The sequence below is a fragment of the Capricornis sumatraensis genome, chromosome 22 (assembly GCF_032405125.1).
Source record: "Capricornis sumatraensis isolate serow.1 chromosome 22, serow.2, whole genome shotgun sequence".
NCBI classification, from domain to species: domain Eukaryota; kingdom Metazoa; phylum Chordata; class Mammalia; order Artiodactyla; family Bovidae; genus Capricornis; species Capricornis sumatraensis.
The window spans coordinates 24,553,728-24,572,020 of NC_091090.1; the positions used below are offsets into that span (position 1 = coordinate 24,553,728).

Sequence of the window (18,293 nt, forward strand, 5' to 3'; positions counted from 1 at the left end):
CTTGGGACATGAGCAGCCCATGATGGGCACACCATATCTTCTTAAGATATGTCCATAATGTATAACTCTGAAATGAAGAAGATAGCATAAATCATAAACACTGGGAACTGCAGCGGTGTTTAATTGTTGTTGATTATTACTGTATGTAACTATCAATAATAAATACTTTGCATTATGCTTTTTTTAGAAAGAGATATATCCAAATGTTTATTCTTCAGATTCTCTGCAGAATGACTGATTATCATCTTAACTTTGTGGGCATGCTAAATACTTCATTTCTGTGAGACAAAAAGCCATTAGACAGTTTTGAACAAATCTGACTTACGTTTTTAAAAAATTATTCTGGCTGCTACTTTCAGAATAAAATATAAGGTGATGGAAGAAGACTGATTTGGAAACAATTATAATCTTTCAGGCAATGGAAAAACTTGGACCTGAATGGGCCAGGATGATGGAAATAGTCATGAGTCATGGTTAGTATCTGGATATACTTTGCAGGATAGGCTGATGGTTTGCATGACAGACGTGAAAGACTTAATAAAGGAGTCAAGGGGGATTCCAAGTTTTTGGCCTGAGGAAAGACAAGGGTACAGCAATGGGGAAAGCTGAAGGAGGAGCAGGTTGAGGAGTTATCACTCAGAGCTCACTTTTGGACCTGTTCATTGCAGCTTGCTATTGACCAGTGCCTTGGAGACATCCAGTGGAGATGCTGAGTGATGACTAGGGACGAGCCTGGTGTTTGGGGGGATTCAGTCGGGGATGGAGGTACAAGAGATATAAATAGAGTCATCAGTATTCGGACAATTATATAAAGCCAAGCATCATCGAAAAAGCAAGAGAGTTCCAGAAAAAACATCTATTTCTGCTTTACTGACTATGCCAAAGCCTTTGACTGTGTGGATCACAATACACTGTGGAAAATTCTGAAAGAGATGGGAATACCAGACCACCTGACCTGCCTCTTGAGAAACCTGTATGCAGGTCAGGAAGCAACAGTGAGAACTGGACATGGAACAACAGACTGGTTCCAAGTAGGAAAAGGAGTACGTCAAGGCTGTATATTGTCACCCTGCTTATTTAACTTATATGCAGAATATATCATGAGAAACGCTGAGCTGGAAGAAGCACAAGCGGGAATCAGGATTGCTGGGAGAAATATCAATAACCTCAGATAGGCAGATGACACCATCCTTATGCCAGAAAGCAAAGAGCAACTAAAAAGCCTCTTGATGAAAGTGAAAGAGGAGAGTGAAAAAGTTGGCTTAAAGCTCAACATTCAGAAAACAAAGATCACGGCATCTGGTCCCATCACTTCATGGGAAATAGATGGGGAAACAGTGGAAACAGTGTCAGACTTTATTTTTCTGGGCTCCAAAATCACTGCAGATGGTGACTGCAGCCATGAAATTAAAACATGCTTACTCCTTGGAAGGAAAGTTATGACCAATCTAGATAGCATATTCAAAAGCAGAGACATTACTTTGCCGACTAAGGTCCGTCTAGTCAAGGCTCTGGTTTTTCCAGTAGTCATGTATGGATGTGAGAGTTAGACAGTGAAGAAAGCTGAGCGCCGAAGAATTGATGCTTTTGAACTGTGGTGTTGGAGAAGACTCTTGAGAGTCCCTTGGACTGCAAGGAGATCCAGCCAGTCTATTCTGAAGGAGATCAGCCCTGGGATTTCTTTGGAAGGAATGATGTTAAAGCTGAAACTCCAGTACTTTGGCCACCTCATGTGCAGAGTTGACTCATTGGAAAAGACCCTGATGCTGGGAGGGATTGGGGGCAGGAGGAGAAGGGGACGAGAGAGGATGAGATGGCTGGACGGCATCACTGACTCGATGGATGTGAGTCTGAGGGAACTCCGGGAGTTGGTGATGGACAGAGAGGCCTGGCATGCTGCGATTCATGGGGTTGCAAAGAGTCAGACACGACTGAGTGACTGAACTGAACTGAAGGAATAGGATAAAGTCGTAGGGGATAGGTTAAACAGAAAAAAAAAAGAAATCTGAGGAGACAGCTCTGGGGCAGTCCAAAATTTAGAGGTTAGAAAGGTGAGGATGACCAGCAAAGGAATCTAAGAAGTAGCCAGAGTAGTAGGATAGTGAAAAGACTGATTATCTTCAAAGTCCAGGGAAGAAAGCATGTCATGGGGGCCTGAGCTCCTTCAGATCTAGTGGGAAAGGCTGACAATGAGAGCCGGCATGTGTGCTCACTTGCTCAGTCATATCAAACTCTTTGTGACTCCATGCACTTTAGCCTGCGAGGCTCCTCTGTCCATGGAATTTTCCAGGCAAGGATACTGGAGTGGAGCCGCCATTTCCTCCCCTGGGGGATCTTTCGGACCCAGGGATTGAACCCGTATCTCCAGTAGCTCCTGCATTGGCAAGTGGATTCTCTACCACTAAGCCACCGAGGAAGCCCATGGCAATGAGTACCCACGTGTGAAAAGAAATATTAAAGTTCCTGCTCACATAAAACAGCCAATTCTTCTCAGGCCTCAGCTCCCTCTCTAGAAGTGACTTAGATAGTCACTGTCATTTTGCGTTCAGTAGAATAAGCAGTGACTCCTCGATCTTTAGCAGCTGCTCAGCAGCACTAGAAAAAAATGCTCGTTAATTCTGCATTTGTGAATTATAAAAGTTTTATAGGTTCTCCTTTATCCAAACAAATCCCATTTTCTTAGAAGTCTGTTTTTAGCCCCTTTCTAAGTTTAGCTTGCTGGGACCGAAGCACTTCTCTGAACTCAGCCCCGTGGGGAAAGAGTGCCTGGGACCCCTCCTCTCCAGTCCCTGGAGGAGAGGCACCGTGACAATCAAGACTGTGGACTATCTGATGGGGAGGTGGGGCTGTTGCAGGGAAGAAGGCCCTCAGCTCCCTGCAGAAGGCGTGGTGATGAGCGACAGAGCCAGAAAAGCAGCAGGAACTGAGGAACAGGCTGCCGAGGGGCTGGAATGAGTCACGTGCCGGTGCTGGGTACTTTGACCCTGAAACTATAATAGACCTTGTGAAGAAACTGTACTGAGAAGTGATACTTCTATGTGAAAATGAAGGCTCTTTAAATATTATCACACATAAGAGGCCCTCCACAAATACTTCCTCTATTATGCAAACATGTAAACAAGAAATAGTTCATATGCTATTTAAGAAAACAAATTGGACTATTTTAGAAACACTATGTATATTTTGATTAGAAATAGAACTAATGTTTATTAGTTCATTAAGATAGTTTTCCCCTGGAACCTGTAAGCATTTCCTGAACTAATTTTAGTCTCTGTGATGTTCTTAAAAATCATAAGACTGAATTTCCTTAGGGTAAAACTATAATTTAGGTTTTTGACCAACTGATATGTGTGCATTACAGAGGCTTCAAAATTTTTCTTCTTTTGTTATTGAGGGGTAAGCTAGTTCAGTTATTAAATTAGTATTAGGTATTGAAATAGTATAAATATTAATATCATATTTGCCATCATTTCTGAACATTCTGATATTCTAAAGAAAAAGATGAGTTAATAAAACAGGTAATAAAATAATATGTGCTAAAACTCTTATTTTCTCCAAATATTTGGATATTCTAGCAGAATCACTACCTCAATTATTCACTAAAATGAAGTTAATGTTTTTCAAAATGGCAAAAAGCAATTTGTGTTTACAAGCCTTTACCCTGAATTTTGTTTTGATGTCTAAAATATTAGGGACTAACATACACATATCTGTGACATTAAAAGTTTTTGCTCCAAAGAAAGAGAGCTTCATAAATCCATATTTTTACAAAAGCTCTTCAGAAGCAAGTTGAGCTATGCTCATGCTAGGAATGTTTTCTTAATACTTCTAATGTCAAAACAGTGAAAGTAATGAGGCATATTATTTATAACAGATTTATTTTTTACACTTGCAAGAACAACATTACACATCTACAAATAAAGCTCATTAAAATATAAACATGTTGAAAATTCCTTAAATACCGAGTACTTGCATGTTTTCCCCATTTGTAAATAAATGCTCAAGGAGACCTACACAAACACTGAGCACATAAAGCTCTACAAAACCCAGACCCAATGATCACATTGCTAGTAATGCACACGGAGAGATGGGAAAGGTGACAATGTGAGATAAAGGTGGAGACAAAAGGGCTATGGAGATCTGGAGGCTGGAACGAGCACCGTGGCCTGGAGTGATCAACTCCATGTGGAGGTGATGCTTGAGCTAGTCCTGGAGAGAAGGACAGGCTTTGATAAGCACACATGTTGAGTGGGGCATTCCAGTCCCAGGAGAGAGCAAGAATCAGAGGAGGAATGGGCATGGTCAACAGGGGACAACTGGTAGACTGTCTAGGGTGGGCATTCCTAGATGTTCAGAAAGATGTATTTGTGTCAGATTCCGAAGAGTCTGGAGTTCTAGGCTGATGGGTTTGGCCAGTAGGCAGTGATGCCCAGTTTCAACAAGAAAGTAACAACTTAGAGATGATTATTTAAGGAAAATTTATCTGTATGTGGTGAGTAAGACAGATTGAAAGAAGAGATAATGGGGAGGAGGATAAGAAAACCATGACATCTCCTGGGGCAAGATGACCTAGGTTAGGAGGTGGGAGTGGACGCAGCAGACTGAAAAGAGAGAGGGGTGAAGGGTGGCTCTAGGAGCCGAGTGTCTAGGAAATCAGTGATAAACAGAAGCGGAACAAGGAGCACAGACGGAACGCTAGGCTTAGCAGTAAGTCATCATTTTCATTTTGGATGTCTTGATTTTGAGACTGAATCCCTCTCTTCCTTTTTAAAAGAAAATCTCTCTTTTTGTCCTACTAGAAGCCATTGTGGGCAGTGCTAGCATGGGCTGGAAAACTGCCACTGTTGCCAGGAGCAGGGGCTCTGAAGTATATTCCAAGTTGCTACCAGCTGCAGCTTATGAAAATAGAATGATCTTGCCCTGGAATTCAGAGGAGGCAGCATACAGACATACTTTCACAGGCATCCTTCATTGAAGCAGGGCTGGTCAAGTTAAAGGGGAAGTACTTTTCCCACACCCTCATTCCCTTTAAGAAATCTTATAGGAAAATGAAAACCATCTGGTGACAGGAGGAAAAATTATCTAGACCAGGGTTTCTCACACTTCAGCATGCATCGGAATCACATGGAAGGCTGTTCAAATCCACGTCACTGGACCCATCCCCCCATGTTTCTGACTTAGTATATCTGGGGATGGGTCACCCAATTTGTACTTTTTACGTTTCCACATAATGTTGCTACTAGTGGTATGGGGAACATATTTTAGAATTATTATCAGAGGAACATGATCAAGCAGAAAGGGGAAAATATGGTGAAAGCTGTAGTTTATCCTGGGGGATGGGATGGGAAGGGAGATAGGAGGGGGGTTCTGGATGGGCAACACATGTGCGCCCGTGGCTGATTCATGTCGATGTATGGCAAAAACCACTACAATATTGTAAAGTAATTAGCCTCTAATTAAAATGAATTAATTAACTTCTTAAAAAGCTGTCGTCTATCAAATCTTTTAGTTTTAGCACATAAAATTAAAATGACCAAGCATACCTCAGCTACACAGGAAACATTATGCCTGGGGTACCAAACTTTTGATTGGGAATGATGGCGTGGGCAAAATCTGAAAGAGTGAGCAGACAGATGGTGATATTAAATAAGGCGAAATAAATCCAGAATAAAATGAGAAGAATCAGATTAGGGTAAACTGGAAGAGAAGGAAAAGAAGAAGACATGTGAAAAACAGACGAGAAGGGAATGGGCCATATTTAAATGGGGGAAAGGAGGACAGAAAGCAGAGGACCTCAGAGCTTCTTGACTTGAGACACTGTTTCATCGGGGAGATGAGAATCAGCTCCTAGTGGGAGTACAGTCTCTGAGGCCACTGGTTTTCAGAGCTGCAGCCAGGATTATTTTAACAGTGATCTTCCTGGAAGAAAAACTCTTATATGTAGGAGCTGTGAGCTAGACATTTGATATCGCTTTCTAAATGTTCTTATTCAACAAAAGGGCAAAAGAATACTACTGACTTCATTAAGATGAACTATTCACCAAATAGAAACGATCTTATGCTATAGCTTAAATTCCAGACCCTCCAGGAAAAAGTGAAGAAGTGACATTTGTTTTTATTTTCTTTAGTGATAGACCCACCTTAAATGAAACTCAATCCCCTAAGAAGGCCAAGCTATTTAGAAAGCTACTAACTCATGTGGTTAGTATATGTTAATGATATGCCATGGAGTTAAATAGATCTTGAAAGAAAGCTTTTGCTCTTAAGGAAATTATACATTACTTAGTATGCTTTTAGAGCTTCTCTTGTGGCTGCAATGTGGGAGAATCTGCCTACAATGTGGGAGACCTGGGTTCAATCCCTGGGTTGGAAAGGCTACCCAATCCAGCATTCTGGCCTGGAGAATTCCACAGACTGTATGACAGTATGGTCCATGGGGTCGCAAAGAGTCAGACATGACCGAGTGACTTTCACTCACAGGATGCTTTTGGTTACAAGTGACAGAATAATCCACAACAGGCTGGTTTCTGTATGGAAGGGATTGTATCACTTTATGCACCTAAAAAATCTAGAGCTGGTACTGGCCTCGGGCAGAGATCACTCTAACAGTTCAATGACGTAACCATGGAGCCAGTTCGCCTCTGCTGCCTTGCTCTATGGTACCAACTTCATCCTGCGTCTGCAGTTTCAAAATAGCTGCTGACAGTTTCTGCGGCCAAGTGCTTCTTTATTCACATCCTACAGGGAATGATTATTTCTGACCCAGAAGTCTCAATAGAAACTTTCACTTGGTAGCTAACTGTATCACTTAAAACACAAGGCAAGACTAAAATCAATCACTATGGGAGGGGAGGCAGGGCAAAGGGAAGGGATGTGAGGGTCGGTTTAGGGAACAGTGCTTCATTACTACGGAGCTGGGGGTGGAAAAAGCACCCCAGCATCCCATGAATCTAGGATGCTGGAAAATCTAGGAAAACTAGGGCAATTAGCAAGCGAGAAGGAGATAGTCAATGATGGGGAGATAAAGAATGGATATAAGTATAACTGAACCACTGTGCTGAAGCCTGAAATTAACACAACACTGTAAATCAAGCATACATCAATATAAAGTAAAAGTTAAATTAAAAAAAACCTCATGGGCAATATTGTGATATAGCATAGCTTTAATTCCAGTCCTCATTTCCTAGGAATTAAAACTTATTTCTGAACAAGAGAGTGACCAAACTTACTAAAGAGCAGCAGTTCAGTTTAATGAGGGGAGAAAGCCCACGGGGAAAAAAAAGTGATGGGGAGATATCCAGCCCAAGTGGCCTTTCATTTTTTCCAACAGATACAAATCCTATGCAGGTGTTCTGTGCACCACGGAGGGGCCAGCAATCTATTTGGTAAACAAAAGTAAAAGAGGGTCCTTGCTGGCATTTTCGGAGCAGAAATGAACACATGAGCATGTTTTATTTTGGAAGCACTTTGGCTTAAGTATCAAAAATCACTCTGGCGTTTGCTGCTTCTGTTCTTGAGAGACTTAAATCTTAGCCGCATAGAAGTGTCAGAATGAAATGGTTGGGGAAGTAATGACTGCAACTTTGCCAATGGTTTCTGTGCCCCTTCGAGTGAGTCAGTGCTCTTTAGTAAAGCAGAAAGGAGAGAGAGAGGGGTGGCTGGAAGTTAATAAGGGACCTGGCTGCCTCACTCAGTCTTGCAGGTAACCACATCCGCTCTTCCCACTCCCGGCCCTTTTCCCCATCTCCTCCAGGACACATGCACAGACACAGTGAAAATGGAAACAAGCATAAAGTGAATCCAGCTCATTCAGTTCCATTTATCAGCTGGAGTGGAGAGGATGCATTTGTTTATGTAACAAATTCCCCAGAATGAGTTGAATTTGCAACTTCTTATGAAATCCAGAGCGACTGGGGTTCCCCACTCCTCAAAAGCAACTGGCTATCCTCTAAGAAGTCAAGACGCAAGAGTTAGAACCAGATATGGAACAACGGACTGGTTCCAAATAGGGGAAGGAGTATATCAGAATCAAGGCTGTAGATTGTCACCCTGCTTATTTAACTTCTATGCAGAGTACATCGTGAGAAACGCTGGGCTGGAAGAGGCACAAGCTGGAATCGAGATTGCCGGGAGAAACATCAATAACCTCAGATATGCAGATGACACCACCCCTATGCCAGAAAGCAAAGAGCAACTAAAGAGCCTCTTGATGGAACTGAAAGAGGAGAGTGAAAAAGTTGGCTTAAAACTCAACATTCAGAAAACAAAGATCATGGCATCCGGTCCCATCACTTCATGGCAAATAGATGGGGAAACAATGAAAACAGTGACAGACTATTTTCTTGGGCTCCAAAATCACTGCAGATGGTGACTGCAGCCATGAAATTAAAAGACGCTTGCTCTTTGGAAGAAAAGTTATGACCAACCTAGACAGCATATTAAAAAGAGAGACATTACTGTGTCAACAAAGGTCCATCTAGTCAAAGCTATGATTTTTCCAGCAGTCATGTATGGATGTGAGAGTTAGACTATAAAGAAAGCTAAGCACCAAAGAATTGATGTTTTTGAACTGGTGTTGGAGAATACTCTTGAGAGTCCCCTGGACTGCAAAGAGATCAAACCAGTCCATCCTACAGGAAATCAGTCCTGAATAGTCACTGAAAGGACTGATGCTGAAGCTGAAGCTCCAATATTTTGGCCACCTGATGTGAAGAGCTGACTCAATGAAAAAGACCCTGATGCTGGGTCTTTCTTTCACTTTCTGATGCTGGGAAAGATTAAAGGCAGAAGGGGATGACAGAGAACAAGATGGTTAGAAAGTGAAAGTGAAGTCACTCAGTCATGTCCGATTCTTTGCGACCCCATGGACTGTAGCCTACCAGGCTCCTCCTGTCCATGGGATTTTCCAGGCAAGAGTACTGGAGTGGGTTGTCATTTCCTTCTCCAGGGGATCTTCCCGACCCAGGGATAGAACCCCGGTCTCCCACATTGCAGGCAGACGCTTTACCCTCTAAGCCACCAGGGAAGTCCGAAATGGTTAGACAGCATCACCAATTCAATGGACATGAGTTTGAGCAAGCTCCAGGAGATGGTGAAGAACAGGGAAGCCTGGCCTGCTGCAATTCATGGGGCTGCAAAGAGTCGGACACGACTGAGCCATCGAACAAAAAAGGCATCCTCTAAGCATGAAAATTTGGAAAACTCAGCAGTGGCCACAGGACTGGAAAAGGTCAGTTTTCATTCCAATCCCAAAGAAAGGCAATGCCAAAGAATGCTCAAACTACCAAACAATTGCACTCATCTCACATGCTAGTAAAGTAATGCTCAAAATTCTCCAAGCCAGGCTTCAGCAATATGTGAACCGTGAATTTCCTGATGTTCAAGCTGGTTTTAGAAAAGGCAGAGGAACCAGATCTCAAATTGCCAACATCCGCTGGATCATTGAAAAGTCAAGAGAGTTCCAAAAAAACATCTATTTCTGCTTTATTGACTATACCAAAGCCTTTGACTGTGTGGATCACAATAAACTGTGGAAAATTCTGAAAGAGATGGGAATACCAGACCACCTAACCTGCCTCTTGAGAAATCTGTATGCAGGTCAGGAAGCAACAGTTAGAACTGGACATGGAACAACAGACTGGTTCCAAATAGGAAAAGAACTGCGTCAAGGCTTTATTGTCACCCTGCTTATTTAACTTATATGCAGAGTACATCATGAGAAACACTGGACTGGAAGAAACACAAGCTGGAATCAAGATTGCTGGGAGAAATATCAATCACCTCAGATATGCAGGTGACACCACCCTTATAGCAGAAAGTGAAGAGGAGCTAAAAAGCCTCTTGATGAAAGTGAAAGAGGAGAGTGAAAAAGTTGGCTTAAAGCTCAACATTCAGAAAACGAAGATCATGACATCCGGTCCCATCACTTCATGGCAAATAGATGGGGAAACAGTGGAAACAGTGTCAGACTTTATTTTTTTGGGCTCCAAAATCACTGCAGATGGTGACTGCAGCCATGAAATTAAAAGACGCTTACTCCTTGGAAGAAAAGTTATGACCAACCTAGATAGCATATTCAAAAGCAGAGACATTCCTTTGTCAACTAAGGTCCGTCTAGGCGAGGCTATGGTTTCTCCAGTGGTCATGTATGGATGTGAGAGTTGGACTGTGAAGAAGGCTGAGCGCCGAAGAATTGATGCTTTTGAACTGTGGTGTTGGAGAAGACTCTTGAGAGTCCCTTGGACTGCAAGGAGATCCAACCAGTCCATTCTGAAGGAGATCAACCCTGGGATTTCTTTGGAAGGAATGATGCTAAAGCTGAAACTCCAGTACTTTGGCCACCTCATGAGCAGAGTTGACTCATTGGAAAAGACTCTGATGCTGGGAGGGATTGGGGGCAGGAGGAGAAGGGGACGACCGAAGATGAGATGGCTGGATGGCATCACTGACTTGTTGGATGTGAGTCTGAGTGAACTCCAGGAGCTGGTGATGGACAGGGAGGCCTGGCGTGCTGCGATTGATGGGGTTGCAAAGAGTCGGACACGACTGAGCTAGTGAACTGAACGGAACTGAAGCATGAAAAGGGGGAAAGCACTACTTATAGTGCTTCTCAAATGCAAGATTGCCCAAAGATATTTTACTGAATGAGGCACAATTATTAAAATTACATTAAAGTGAAAGTCGCTTAGTCATATTGCAACCCCATGGACTATACTCTCCATGAAATTCTCCAGGCCAGAATACTAGAGTGGGTAGCCTTTCCCTTCTCCAGGGATTTTCCTAACCCGGAAATGAAACCCAGGTCTTCTGCACCGCAGCTGGATTCTTTACCAACTGAGCTATCAGGGAAGTCCCCCACCACACACACAAATTACATTATCATTAATATAATAAACACATAGAAACAACTGTACTCAGAGCTTCACAAACCACAAATAGAAAGCTGCCTTGCTAGCACTAAGTTGTAGGCACATTACATTCCTACAAGCGCTTAGCTTTTTTTTCCCCTCAGCATTTGATACCACTCCCTTTCAGGCAGGTATGCTTTCTTTTGTGCATTTTATTGATTATTCTCATCTAGTCCACAAAGCCTTTTTCAATGCTCCTTCCTCTGAACTCCTATGGCATTTAGGATATAGATGAATCACCTGGCATTTCTCTAATGCCATCTTATGCTGTTAAGTAAGTTTTTCATGTTGCTATGTCTCATCTCTCCAACTGCATTATAAGCAATTTAGGAATGCTGTGTGTCTTTGAATCTCTCTAGTGTCTTGAGGTGTCTTGAGTTAGACTATAAACTCCTTGAGAAAAGGGACTTTGTCCATTATTTTGTTTTCCAGGGTAACTCCTGGAACTCTACCCAGACATATAGCGTACAACTGATGACTATTTATTGAATGAAGGATAATCATATGAATACTAGGTGCCCAAGAAATAACAGCAATGTGCTCAGTCACTCAGTTGTGTCTGACTCTTTGCAATCCCATGAACTGTAGCCCCAGGCTCCTCTGTCCATGGGAATTCTCCAGGCAAGAATACTGGAGAGGGTTGCCATGCCCTCCTCCAGGGGATCTTCCCAACCCAGGGATCGAACCCAGGTCTCCTGCATTGCAGGTGGATTCTTTACTGTCTGAGCCACCAGGGAAGCCCAAGAATACTGAAGTGGGTTGCCTATCCCTTCTCCAGGGGAACTTCCCGACCCAGGAATCGAATCTACTATCAGCTGGACCTATGTTTGAATTAATTTTCCAATATTGATGTGATTTTCATTAGTAATTCAAGATAAATCCATGACTTTGTGACCTAGGACTGCCTGCCCTAGGATACATGAAAAACTCAAATACACACAAAAAGTAGAAATCACAATTTCTCTTCCTGAGAAGTCCATGCTTCATTTCCATGTCTCAAGTACTGCAGCCGTCCTCTTATTACACCCTTTTCTTATCCAAGCATGCCTTTGTAAGGGGGGGAGGGTATTCTTGCCAAAGATCAGAGCTAGTGTTTTACACTGGAATTTAACCCATATCAATTAGCACAATGACACAGCCCACTGGGATCCTCTTGCAGGGATGGGCACCAAGGGCAAACAGGACTGTTGGCTTTGGTGTGCATTCCAAGGGGTGGGTATGGCAGGCACATCCCTTTCTGCTAAGATCATCGACTCTCAGAGACACCCACTTGACACTGGAAATCCCCCATCCTACTCCTCCAATGAAATTCACAGTTCACTAGGAAAATGTCCATTCTTCATTTTGTAGGCTACTATGGCTGGTACAGTCCAGTAGCTCACGTGTTTCCTCCTGTTTGTGTTTCTGCAAAATCACTAGACTTCTCCAGCAGGAGATTTATTTGGGAAGAATACCCTTCCGCTGCAGAAACGTGTCTCGCCAGGGGTTCATCCTCCAGATATATTTTCTGGACTCCTGTCTTTCAAGGAGGAACTCTAGTTCTTCCATTTTGCTTTTTGGCTGGCGGCTGATGGCAGCATCAAGTTCTTACTCAGTGTTCACTTCGGAGAGGGGCTCTTCTGGCTTGGTGGCCTAAACACCAAGGGGTGACAGCTGCAAGCCCGCAGTGTTTCTTGACAAACTTTGATCATCAGCTAGTTTACAGGCAAATTTCTCTGACTCACTGAGTATTTGGTACATGAGCAAATAAACTGGCTCGAGGCATACAAACTAAGAATAGGTGCATTTTCTAGGGATTATACTAAGGTTTTGTGGGATTACATTTCTAGTGCAAAGATCTTTCTTAGCACACGCTGTCCAAATGAAGTCATTTGCCTTCATGAACAATTTTCTGGTTTTTGTTTGCTTTTTTTTCTTTTTTTTTTTTAAATGTTTTCTGGGTTGGCTGTTTAAAATAAGTAACAGAAAAATTACGGCTATTAAAAATAGAAACTTAATAGAAAACTAAATAAACTAAGTTGGTTTTATTCAACATTCATATTCAGCCTACAGATTTCAGTTATACGATACATATGTTGCCACACTTTGCACTCAAAAGTTTTCGAAGGAAAACCTAATATCTTGTCCTCCAAACTGCTCCTGTTCCTAATTTCTCTATTTCTACCATCTCTTCCAGCCACATAGATTCAAAGCCACCATCCTCCTCAAATCCTCCCTCTCAGCTGATCACCATTTCTAATCATTTTCCAAATCTGATAGATTCCACCGCTTCATGTCTCTGAGATGGAATGTTAGCATGACCTTATAACATAAGGCATGCCCCACATGAGTCTGCTCTACCCAAATCTTTGTAATACATCATTGGACCAATGTTCTTTTTCAATCTGTCTTCTAGTCACTACTAGTCACTTCTAGTCACTACTGGCCCCGGTAATAGTAAAACCATAACCCCTAAGCCACATACCCTTGACCAAATGACCCTTTGCTTACTGCTTCTTCTGTCCAGAAGTTCATCTAACTCTTCAAAGGCTTTTCTCCCCAGAAAACTGTCTAAGATCACCCTGATCAGATACACTCTCCCTTGAATCTTCAGACCGTGACACTTGGCCATCTCTCATCCTGTGTTCCTTGCAGTTATTTGTGAACGCGAAATGATATTCTCCTCACCTTCTCCAGATGTCATCTCCTGAGGACTGAGAATATGTCTTACTCTTGCCCAAAGCTTCTGCAGTACCCACTGCAGAACATACAGTATGAGCTCAGTGCATTGAAAAACGTATAGTTTCTGAATAAAAAATACAGTATTGATTGAGCTGAAATGTGATGGCCCCACTATTGGACCTATTGCTATCAAACTCAAGCAAATGTCTGCCAGCTTCAAAAGATATCACAGTAAGATTGTAATAGCCTCTCTTAGAAACCACAGTCATCAGTTAATCCTTGATCATCGGCCCACACTATAAGCTGCATGCAAAGCATTTCAGTCCTTGGTTTAAATGACTTGTTGCTCAATTAAAATGCTTATGATAAAATCTTTAGGCACAACTAGGAATATATATATATATATATGGGAGAAGGCAATGGCAACCCACTCCAGTACTCTTGCTTGGAAAGTCCCATGGACAGAGGAGCCTGGAAGGCTGCAGTCCATGGGTTCGCAAAAAGTCAGACATGACTGAGCGACTTCACTTTCACTTTTCACTTTCATGCATTGGAGAAGGAAATGGCAACCCACTCCAGTGTTCTTGCCTGGAGAATCCCAGGGACGGGGGGAGCCTGGTGGGCTGCCGTCTATGGGGTTGGACACGACTGAAGCAACTTAGCAGCAGCAGCAGCAGGAATACATATAAAGAGACTGAAAAAAGCATTAGCCAATGTTTTTAAAAGACTTACTCTTACAACATTGATATTAGTAGATGACAAAAATAATAAATATGTTATTGGTTTAAGAACTGCTTTTCTAAAGTAAAACTAATATTAGAGGAAAGATGAGCTTCATGGAGGTATGTAGTTATTATTGTTTTTGTTTGTTATACTATCCCTTTACAGTATCTGACACTCAATTATAATGTTCAACTTTGGAGTTTCTTTGGTGGGCATGTGGGCATGCTTTCACGTCTAACCAATGAAACCTCCAACTCAAACTGCCTTAAAAAACGGTGAGCATTTATCACATATATATTACACGTAATATATATTATTTATAAAGATAAAAATATTTATTATCTATCACAACAGTAAGTAGAGTAGCTCCTCAATACCGATGATTCAGTGACGCATGACATCTCACAGACCAGGCTTTTCCCATAATTCTCCTCTGTGTCCACACACTCCACACCATCCTAAAGCTTATTTCTCTTGAACTTGCTCTTATCAACAACTGGAGCTACCTGCTTGCTTGTTCACTTCTAGTGGGAGAGGACAGAGGGGGCCTCTCTCCTATGCATAGAAGAAAATCGTCTCTCCCTTCCATCTGATTGACCAATTTAGGTTAAGGATGAACAGTTGTCTCCAGGGAAACACCAGGCACCAATCTGCTTACCTACCCCTCAGCTTCTAGAACAACTTCTAGGAAGGAAGACAGAATTTCCATGGTTGGCCAAGGCTAATTATAACCATTTTGGTGGTGGTGGTGATGGTTTAGTTGCTAAGTTGTATCCAACTCTTGTGACCCATGGATTCTAGCCTGCCAGGCTCGTCTGTCCATGAGATTTTCCAGGCACGAATACTGGAGTGGGTTGCCATTCCCTTCTCCAGGGAATCTTCCCTACCCAGGAATCAAACCCAGGTCTCCTGCATTGCAGGCAGATTCTTTACTGACTGAACTACAACAAAAAGCAAGTTGGTATTATAAAACATATAACAAAGGAGAAGTTGAATGGATCTGTTGAGCAAGTCATAATCACAAATATGGATTGGTTTAATTATGTTCAAACAATGAAGATGAGTGTCTTAAGTTAAAACTACAATATTTCGAACATAGAATATTTAAAGGATTTGTATGTTCACTGAGTGAGATTTTGTTCTAAACAGGTATCTACATTTCTCCAATAGAACCATCTCCAATGAGGAAATGGTATGTATTCGATGTAGGCTGTACGTTTTCAAAGGTCAGGGACCATGTCTATCTTTCTTCATGCTCTATTCTTAACACTTAGTACAGGGCCTGCTACAGGTGAGATGTTCAAAAAGGCTTCTACTTAAATAAACAGTAAGTAACTTGCAGTAGAACAGGGCATCACATTGAACAGTCAGCCTGGGTACCATATTAATTTAACTCTAAAAGACATCAAAGGCAGGTTATTATAGAACCAAACTAAATCAATAAACAAAAACCACCTAATAAGTTGCTGTGATGCTCCAAGTTAAAGATGCCCTCTAACCCCAGCAAATGTCCATCATAACACTATTATGGACATATCAAGAAATACTGATACTTCTGTCTTTATCTTTGGCTTCCCAGGTGGCTCAGTCATAAAGACTCTGCCTGCCAGTACAGAAGATGGGGGAGACTCAGTTCAATCCCTGGGGTAGGAAGATCCCCTGGAGAAGGAAATGCAACCTACTCTGGTATTCTTGCCTGGAAAAATTCACGGACAGAGGAACCCAGTGGGCTACAGTCCATGGGTCGCAAAGGGTTGGACACGACCGAGCACACACGCACACTATCTTTATCTTTAAAAAAGAAGTCAAAGCACTTCAAATCATCCTTATAGGAAAGCTGAGCGTTTGAAACACAAACCCAGCTTTCATCTGGCAGCTGCAACTGTAATATTTAATTCTCATGAGGTCTCCTATCAGAAACCACTGCAGACATTCCCAGAAAGACATCACATAATACGATGGGCCAACCAAAGAGAATGTGGTCTCCGAGATTTCCTCTAGTTTCGATAATGAAGAAAAGAGGGAGTAAGCCAAAGCTTTCCCTCTCTGAGGCCTCATCTTTCTGCAGACTTTCTGGATAAATGTGACCCAGCTGTCACACTGACCTTCCAGGACACTGGTACTTCCCACTCCCAAATGCCATGAAGCAGTCCAAGAAAGCATGCTTCTCTAAATTTGCCTCTTTCCAGCGTTCCTGTGGGAAGAGAGCATTTTTTTTTTTCCAAATCAGTCTTATATAAATAAGCTTAACTTTATTTCTCTAGGCTAAAAATGATCTTGTACAGCTAATCCTTGCATATAAAGTTGCAGGGTTGTTGGTCATTTTTTCCAACCTGTTATTAATATCAGCCACCATTAAGTTTTTGGAACATGAACTAAGAAATAAAAAGGTTTAAAAAAGAAATTTTGTTAAGTGGCAAATGTAAATAATAACGTAAATCAACCACAGAATTGACCTCAGAAGAGGAAGAATATTTATAATAAGGCCTCAGGCTCCATCATAAAATTGCCCTTGGTAATAAATTTAACAAGGAGACACTGACAGCCCTCCCAGTTGGAGAAAGCTTGGTGTGTGGAATGAATACATCTGGATGCCATTTTTGACAATTTCACCTGAAGGCAGAGAGTGGACTAAATGACCTCTTAAAATTCTATTTTGCACTGTAATTTCTCAATTCTAAGAAACAGCAGAACACAGTTTTAATTTGCTTTATTTTTATTTTTTGTACTCCATGGAAACCAATAACAGAAGCAATTGCCTGAAGAACATCAAATAAGGCTTCTATCAGAATCAAGCATATTTACTTTGCCATGTCCTGCTTGTTTCAGATAAAAATTTCTTTTAAAGTGGGTGAAGCTTATTCCAAAAATTTCTCTGATTCGTAAATGTTATACTACTTATATTACAAATCTAATCTGTGCTTCATAGCTTTCGTTACTAGAGAGAAATATGATTTCCTAATGCTAATAGCCCTAATTAATTTATGAATTCATATTCTTAGCATAAAGGGGAAATCTAAGGACAATGTACATGGAAAGAGACAACTTACAGGCTTGAACAGGTCGGGTTCAGGAAAATACTTTGGATTTCGATGTAGCCAAAATGGAGACAACATCAATAAGTCACCAGAAGGAACAGTGTAATTCTACAACAGAAAAATCAGTTCCAAGTCATGTTTTGAAGTTTGCTTTAATGAGATCGTGAGTCATTAAAATTCATTCTACAACCATATTCGAGAGAAGACATATCCATGGTATAACTGATGGTGAGACAATCTCTTTCCTGGATGGCTCACTTCTATTTTCTAATGTAGGCAATTACTGATGTCTAATTCTGATGATTAGTTAACATACATATATCTTTGGTTACCTGGGGGAAGATAGTAGAATAATGTGAAATTTTTAGTATTATATTTATTAGTTTAAGGCTGCTCTAATGTGAGATCTTCCTGGTGGCTCAGATGGTAAACAATCCAGCTGCAGTGCAGGAGACCCAGGTTTGATTTCTGGGTCAGGAAGATCCCCTGGAGAAGGGAATGGCAACCCACTCCATTACACTTGCCTGGAGAATCCCATGGACAGAGGAGCCTTGTGGGCTACAGTCCTTGGGGTTGCAAAGAGTCGGGCACAACTGAGCAACTAAGACACACTCTAATACAGCTTTTGATGTTTGATATTGGGCTTCCCAGGTGGGGTTGGTGGTAAAGAATCTGCCTCACTATGCAGGAAACGTGGGTTTGATCCTCGGGTCAATACCCTGGAGGAGGGCATAGCAACCCACTCCAGTGTTCTTGCCTGGAGAATCTCATGGACAGGGGATCCATGTGGGTTGCAGTCCATAGGGTTGCAAAGAGTCAGACACGAATGCAGTGACTTAGAATGCACACACACCTTGGGGTTTGCAGCATGTGGCCTTGATGATGGACATCACAGTGGATTCTGAGGTTCTGGAGCAGAAAAGCCTAACTCTGAGACAGGACATTGGCCATATTAGCACTGAGA

At 41.9% G+C, this 18,293-nt stretch overlaps 1 protein-coding gene across 3 annotated transcripts in view; it reads right to left on the minus strand.

The window, feature by feature from the left end:
- The window catches only part of CYP39A1 (cytochrome P450 family 39 subfamily A member 1), an 87,500-nt gene that overhangs the window by 7,724 nt on the left and 61,483 nt on the right, over window positions 1-18,293 (minus strand). For all 3 annotated transcript variants that reach the window (XM_068960649.1, XM_068960650.1, XM_068960648.1), the window contains 2 exons: window positions 17,342-17,437; window positions 16,397-16,485 (listed from right to left, as the gene is read on the minus strand). In XM_068960649.1, the coding sequence (XP_068816750.1) occupies window positions 16,397-16,485; window positions 17,342-17,437 (185 nt within the window). The remainder of the gene's footprint in view (window positions 1-16,396; window positions 16,486-17,341; window positions 17,438-18,293) is intronic.